At 38.3% G+C, this 7,920-nt stretch overlaps 1 protein-coding gene across 5 annotated transcripts in view; it reads left to right on the top strand.

Annotated features, from left to right (window-relative positions):
- The window catches only part of LOC122552875 (clathrin heavy chain linker domain-containing protein 1-like), a 55,647-nt gene extending 48,129 nt beyond the window's left edge, over positions 1–7,518 (top strand). For all 5 annotated transcript variants that reach the window (XM_043695980.1, XM_043695979.1, XM_043695977.1 and 2 more), the window contains 3 exons: positions 1,420–1,622; positions 3,732–3,911; positions 7,252–7,518. In XM_043695980.1, the coding sequence (XP_043551915.1) occupies positions 1,420–1,622; positions 3,732–3,911; positions 7,252–7,460 (592 nt within the window). In that variant the 3' untranslated portion in view covers positions 7,461–7,518. The remainder of the gene's footprint in view (positions 1–1,419; positions 1,623–3,731; positions 3,912–7,251) is intronic.
- The last annotated feature ends 402 nt before the right edge of the window (positions 7,519–7,920 follow it).

Raw genomic sequence — 7,920 nt, 5'->3', positions numbered from 1 at the left:
CTCCTTTTCCACCTATCCACTCCACCCTCTCCTCCCTGACCTATCACCTTCATCCCTTCCCCCACTCGCCTATTGTACTCTATGCTACTTTCTCCCCAACCCCACCCCCCTCTAGCTTATCTCTCCACGCTTCAGGCTCTCTGCCTTTATTCCTGATGAAGGGCTTTTGCCCGAAACGTCGATTTCGCTGCTCCTTGGATGCTGCCTGAACTGCTGTGCTCTTCCAGCACCACTAATCCAGAATCAAATAATGTGCTGCAGACCCCAACTTAACAGCCAGGAGCAGGGACAGGTGCTACTCCTAGCCTGGGCTTCTGAACCAAGAAAGTCAAGGAAGTAATGTGGGAATCTAATGGAAAGAAATGGGGTCAGACAATCTGATAGCTTGTTATTTCAACAGACTAGTCCAGAGCTAGAGGGCATAGGTTTAGGGTGAGAGGAGAAAAATTTAAAAGGGACCTTGCAGTGGTTGGTGTGTGTATGGAATGAGCTGCCAGAGGAAATGGTGTAGGCTGATGCAATTACAACATTTAAAAAATATCTGGATGGTTATATGAATACGATGAGTTTCGAGGGATATGGGCCAAGTTCTGGCTAATGAGACTAGATTAGTTTAGGATGTCTGGTAAGCGTGGACGAGTTGGATTGAAGGGTCTGTTTCCATGCTGTATATCTCTATTATTCTATGAGATAGTAGAAATTAAGGTCTCCATTTTACTGCTGCCTTTATCCGATTGCCTAATACAATGAAGTAAGGAGGTAGGATAAATTTCATTCCAGCTATCTCTATCGTACACCTGCCCAGTTTTCATTTTTGTTCACTTCAAGGGGGTGTGTAACAGGCAGCCAATTCAGTGCTCCATATTTTTGTTCTAATATTGTTGTTTTGGAGCTAAAGATTTCCCTTGCATCAATCAAGGTTTTCTGGAGAAAATATTGTAATGTTGTGATAAATCATGCAGTATAATAATAATGCAGTTTGAAGTTCTGGGTGCTATTCATCATTAAATATCCTTGTTATCTGATAGCTTGGCTGTGTATTCAGCATATTGGAGCTATTCATGTCTTGCAACTTCACTGCTGATGAGCTCTGGTTAACTTGTCTACACAATTTTCAAAAATATGCTAAAGTAAACAGAAATTAAGGGGGTGATACTCAGTTTTTGATGAGAGTTAATGCAAAATGAACGAAAGCAGACTGGCTCCCACAGCAAATTTTCTTTTCTGTTGGAGTCAGGCAGGTTGTACAGTCAGCTCCTGATCTGCTTATACGTACATGCTGTTGAAATTGAATTTCACCTCCTAAAATCCAATAATTGATAGCTCATTTTAGATGTAACAAATAGAATATATTTTGTTGTTTTATTGAAAATCCTTTTGATTTTTGATAAAATGTTTTCTTCCTCTTGTCATCTCTAGAGTAACGTGTTCTGAAGAATTGGGAGACTTGATTTACAATTATGGAGATACTGAACTGCGGAATATGGACACATGCATGGTCCTGGCTCAGATTGTCTACAATAAATGTGATGTGCACAAGAAAGCTGCTCTCTGCTTGTGCAGGTGCAGGCAGATTTCTGGAGCAATGGAATATATTCGTGACTCTAAAAAGTTCAGCTTGGGTAAGAGCTTGAGAAGGGATTAGGCTATATTTTAGTCAATGTAATTAATATTGGAATGGGAATTTAAATTGAAAGTTCCAGCTGAGTCATTAATTGTTACAGAACCGCTTCTCTCTATTACTTAGCTTGAAGTGGAAATGTAGTCTATTGAAAACACTAATAGTCATAAATTTTAATATGTAAATTTTTGAATTTAATTGGTCTCAAATTGGTGTTTGATGTTTTAAAACTTTTGCAGAGATTTAAGGGCTTATTTTTTGCATTGTCTGGGTATACCTGCCAGAACTGCATCACAGCAAGTATCAGAATGGTGAGAAGGTGGTAGAGTAAATATGACAATAGAGGAGGCATTGTGACACTAGCAATCAGGTGGTGTGGGTACATGTATTCAACTCCCACTATGGCATTGGCAGAATGAAAATTTAATTAATAAATCTGGAATTAAAAGCTATTGTCAGTAATGGCATTCTTATAAAAACGCAACTGCACCACGATTTAATGTTGGGGAAGGAAATCTACTCTGTTTACCTGATCTGCCTATTTGTGACATCAGACCTACAGCATTGTGCATTCTTAAATACCCATAAATGGCCTAGCAAGCTAAACTGCTGTAAAAATATCAATAAGGAATGATATTGGATAGATCTCCCGACCTCAATGTAAGTGCTGAAAATGACAAAGGAACATCTGGTATTTTCAACTCTATCAAGTCCTCCTAACTAATATTGGGGCTTGAGTTGTACCTCAGCCTAATTAAGCATCAGGGAGTATGTGAGGACTGCAGATGCTGGGGATCTAAGTCGAAGTGTGGCACTGGAAAAGCATAGCAAGTCAGGCAGCATCCGAGAAGCAGGAGAATCGACGTTTCGGGCATAAGCCCTTCATCCTCCTGATTAAGCATCAGCCTCACATTGATATACTCATGGAATCAGACCGTATAGATTGTATCCTAAATACCATCATCATCCCTGGACATGTCACGTCCCAGTGGCAGATAGGATAGCTTAGTAATACCAATCCTCAATGTCATTGTTGCTAAACCGGATCTGTGACAGGTTGGGAGGGAACCAGCGTGAGGGAGAAGCCTACTTGACCTTGTCCTCACCATACCACATATATGGCAGATACATTTATCCAGGAAAGTATCGGTACAGCGACAACCACAAATTTCCTGTGGAGATGAAGTCCCATCTCACATTGAGGATACCATCCGTTGTGTTATGTGACACTATCACTGTACTAAATGGTGTAGATTTCATATAAATCTGACAAATTGGCCATCCATGAACCATCATAATCAGCAGAATTATATTCAACCAACCTGTAACTTCAGAGCTTGGCATAGCCCCCATTCAGCCATTACCATCAAGCCTGGGGATCAACCCTGGTCAATGAAGAATTTAGGGAAGCATGCCAGAATCACCAGTAGGCAAACATTAAAATGAGGATATTGATCCAATTTGCATTCAATGTTCTTTCTAGTCTGAGATACTGGGTCCTTTTCACATGATTCAATATGTCTTATAGCAACATTTATGTGAAAGTTTGAATTTACTCAAGCAGTGAGTAAACCCTTCAGGTAGACGATGCAAGTGAACAATCCACCTATAGCAATTATCCATAGACTTTCCTACTCCAAAAAGGAATTTAAATAGTCTGTATAAATGGATAGATTCATATCAATAAATTCATATAGTTTTTCTGCTCAAATTCCTCAGGAGTAAAGCTGACCTCCTTGTCTGATTTTGTGTTGAGAAAAGTGATCCCGAACTAAACTATTAGAGGAAAAGAAGTTTATAGCACAGACAGAGGCAATCCTTCTCTTGTGCCAATTTGACAGTAGAGCAAATCAAAACTAACCCTGCTGTTCTCTACACATTCAAATTTCTTCTTTTCAAAAGTTTTGTGTAGTTTTTTTTCCATAAAAGTTGCAAAGTCTGTTGAAACTGTTTCCTGTTGCAAAATATTTAGAAGTTGAAGTTTATCTTGAGCAGTGGTACAAAATGGTATTCTCTTTCTGATGCATTCTGGTACATGTTGGTTGATGTGTTGTCAGTCTGTCTTGCATTGACCTTTTCTAATTTCTTGTTTTAATTATTTTCCTGTAAGATGATTATTTATTTTTGATGAACAAGTGCCCAAACTCTGAGTTAATTCAGTGTCTCACTAATGAATGGAATGGAAACCCAGCAGTTCTCTCAACTGGGATTGCTGTATTGTGGCTGATTTCAAATGATCACGAGGAAACTGGATTTCATCTTCTGAAAGAAATATATGATTCAGGTCAAGGTAAGCAGACAGCTAGAGTCATTTAACTCCATTAACAAATTAAAACATTCCAATGCACTATTTAAGAGTTCGAGAATGTTTGAATCATTCAAATTGGAGAATTCAGAGCCTTTCACTGCAGCTACGTAAATCGTTCCCAAGCAAGGTTAGACCATTAAATACCTAGTTTAAGTCCTAAGCAATAATTCAAATGTCCCCCCAACTTAATATACACATCAATAACAATACTTTCCCCAGAACCCTTATATTCCCAAGACCCTGACCTCACATCACCCCTCTATCCCTGGGACCCAATATCCCCTGCCACCTGCCACATCTGGCACCCATCCTGGCACCTATCCTTGGGATCTGTGACTCAAACAGCAAAACCATACACAAATAACCCCATCAGACCAGATTTCTCCCATCACCCTGAACTGTCCTAACCTGACACCACGTCCTCCAAGCACCGGAACCTCATATCTATCTCATGTAGTTATTCTTTCACAAAAACTAGATACTGGACCTTTAAGTCACAAATTATGACAACTGACTTTTTGAAAAAGAGTACGTTTTTTGCCATCCCCCAAAAGTCCTGTATTACAAAAATTATGTTAGAATAAAAGTACAGCTTCATATTTCTAAAGGAGCCCTGACTGGAATTTCTTGTCAGAAATGTAAAGGTCTTTCACTGTGTAACAGAGAAGGAATGGACTGTAATTGCCACTCCTCAGAAAATCCAACCCATTAACTGTGTTTCTTTCCATGGTTGTGGCCTGATCTGTTAAGTTTTTCAAACCTTTTTTGTTCAGATTTCAGACTTCCGGTAAATGCAGTATTTTACTTTTGTATAAGTAATAGCAGAGTAATGGGTGAGCCAAACTTCTTGTGAATCAGAATACAGCAGCAGAGTTATGGATAAACCTAAGTTTGCTCAATTATAAGGTGGGAGACCAGTGAAGAAAACTGTTGGAATAGTTGAGTCTGAAGATGACAGAAGTTTGCATCAATATTTCAACAGCAACTGTGCTGATATGTTGTCAGAACTTAAACTATGTCACAACTTACTTGGGTAGCACAGTGGAAATCTAACCTTACTATTCCCTGATTCATCAAATTAAATATTTTAAAGTAAGTACACAAAAAAAAGTGTAAGAACTAGGAGCAGGAGTAGGCTATTCAGTACTTCGAGCTTGCTCTATCATTCAATACAATCATGGCTGATTTCATCTCAGCCTCATATTCACCTTCCTGCCCATTACCCAGAACCCTTCAACCCATTACTAATTTAAAAACCTGTCTTTCCTTCTTAAATTTATTTAATGTTCTGGCATCCACCACATTCTGGGATAGTGAATTCCACAGATTTACAATCCTTTGAGAGAAGTAATTTTTCCTCGTCTCTGTTTTAAATTTGCTATCCCTCATCCTAAAACTACGACCTCTCATTCTAGATTGCCCTACAAGAGAAACATTCTCTCAAAAAAGCAAAGAACCGTGGATGCTGGGGAAAAAGAAATTGCTGGAAAAACTCATTAAGTCTGGCAGCAGAATAAATGTTTCAGGTTCAGTGACCCTTCTTTAGAACAGAAGAAACATCCTCTCTACACTTATTTTGTCAAACCTCTTTAGAATCTTATATACCTCACTACATCTCCTCTCATTCTTCTAAACAGTTTTTACGATGCTTGCCTTGGGTGTAAGGTTATTTGCATTTCAAAACATATAGCTGTCTTTTCAAAACTGCTGCATTTGAGCCTAATTAGGGGTTTAAAACCATCCATTTCAGTCTACAATCTTAAAAAACACAAAACTAAAAAGACCGCATCCTTGCAGTTGAGAGTGAAACAGCATAATAAAGATGTTTCTCTAAATAAAGCATCTAAAACAATGTGTTTTGTAAAGTTATAATTACTTATTTATTCTCATACTACAAGTTACATTTGTAAAATCCAGATGCTGTTGTCATATTTTACATCTTTATCGATTTAGTGCGACACTTTCAGGGAATTTTGCATTCAAACAACTATGCTTGAAATTCTCAAGTTTACACTTACCCAAGGCCAGAAATCTTATCCTGATTGCCATGCATATTCCTCTAAAAAGCTCTGGTGCCTCTGGGGTCCATTAGTGGCAGCTCCATGCTGTACTGTAAGAGGATATCTAAGTGTCTAAGTGGGAAGTAGAAAATACATGTTTTCACTTCCACCCCAGATTGGATTCTCCTCAACTAGGAAAGGACAGGATTTTACAACTTTTGATATGTGTCCTTTACACATGTAGCAATGGATCTTTCCACAATGGCCCACAATCTCCCAAACTTTTAACAGCTTGTTTCAAATGAAGGAGAATATACCTTATAGGGCATTGACAGCTCAAAGATCTGCTACCAAGACAAATTCCAGGAAAAGAATGCAAGGTAGTTTGAGGTTGGATTAATGCTGACTGGGGCATTGAATGTAAGGCTGGATGAAGGTACAGAATAGAATAGGATTAAGTCATGGAAATACTGGTAAATGGGTAAAGGATTTTGAATTCAATGTTTTGGGAAGAGAACGACAGAATGTCATAATAGCTTAAAGCGATGAATATGTGGCATTTATTTGAGGACAATATGTGGATAGTGAGGTTTTAACCAATTTAGATTTTATGCATTGAGAATTTTGGAAAATATGAAGGATAGTGAAGAAGGTGTTTGGTATGCTTTCCTTGATTGGTCATTGAGTATAGGAGTTGGGAGGTCATGTTGGGGCTCTACAGGACATTGGTTAGGCCACTTCTGGAATATTGTATGCAAGTCTGGTCTCTCACAAGGATGTTGCCAGGGTTGGAGTGTACGAACTATCGAGAGAGGCTGAATAGGCTGGGGCTGTTTTCCCTGGAGCGTCAGAGTCTGAAGGGTAACCTTATCGAGGTTGAAAGATCATGAGGGGCATGGATAGGGTAAATAGACAAAGTATTTTCCCTGGGGTGGGGGAGTCCAGAACTAGAGGGCATAGGTTTAAGGTGAGAGGGGAAAGATTTAAAAGGAACCTAAGGGCAACTTTTTCATGCAAAGGGCGTTGCATGTATGGAATGAGCTGCCAAAGGAAGTGGTGAAGGCTGGTACAATTATATTATTTAAAAGGCATCCGGATGGATATGTGAATAGGAAGGTTTAGAGGCATATGGGCCAAGAGCTGGCAAATGAGACTAGATTAGTTTAGGATCTCTTGTCAGCATGGACAAGACATCTATGACTCTATGACATCAGAGATCTTCTATGGATGAAAGTTCTGTTTACTGTACAATTTCAAGATCACAATAATAAGAACCAGATTTCTATTAATTTCTTCTTTATTGTAATAATTTACGTGTTTAGATGCCATGGAACGAACTATCCTTAATGACGTTAACTGTACATTGGAAGATTGGCAGGAGATTGCAGCTAAGTGCATTACATACAACTGCAATGAGTTGGCAGACAGCATTTTTACTGTGCTGACATCACAAGAAGGCGGAACTGTGATAAGAATTACAACGGAATCTGATAATGATGGTGCAAAATTAATAGAACATATTTTTTTGTAGCTCAGATTCTTCAAATTTTACAGAGTTTGTTCTTCCTTAATACAATGTTTTTAAAGCATTTCAACTAAAATATAGCAATTTTACTGAAATTTTACAATACATTCTTAAATTCATGTAGTTTTACATATAGTGGTTTTACATATCACATCTTCGGGACATGCTCGTGTGCTTTTTGATAAATGGATTATTTTTGAAATGTTGTGTTGACAAACACTGCAGTCAAAGTATGCACTCCAAGAAGACTCCACAAACAGTAAATAAATGAGTGATTAGACAATCTGTTTCTTTTGTCATGGATAAAGTATGAATGTAGTCCAGAACATTGGGAGAAGTTCTCACAGTTTCAGTATGGCATGAGATTATTCACATCCACATGAATAAATAAAGGGGATTTTGGAATAATTTCTCTTCCAGAAGATTGCATTTATTTTTTTTAAAAAGAAAAAGGTTTTTCAGTTTT

Source organism: Chiloscyllium plagiosum, chromosome 9, assembly GCF_004010195.1.
Source record: "Chiloscyllium plagiosum isolate BGI_BamShark_2017 chromosome 9, ASM401019v2, whole genome shotgun sequence".
Taxonomy (NCBI): Eukaryota; Metazoa; Chordata; class Chondrichthyes; order Orectolobiformes; family Hemiscylliidae; genus Chiloscyllium; species Chiloscyllium plagiosum.
Note: the sequence above shows the minus strand (reverse complement) of the source record. Positions and strands in the feature narration are given on the sequence as shown.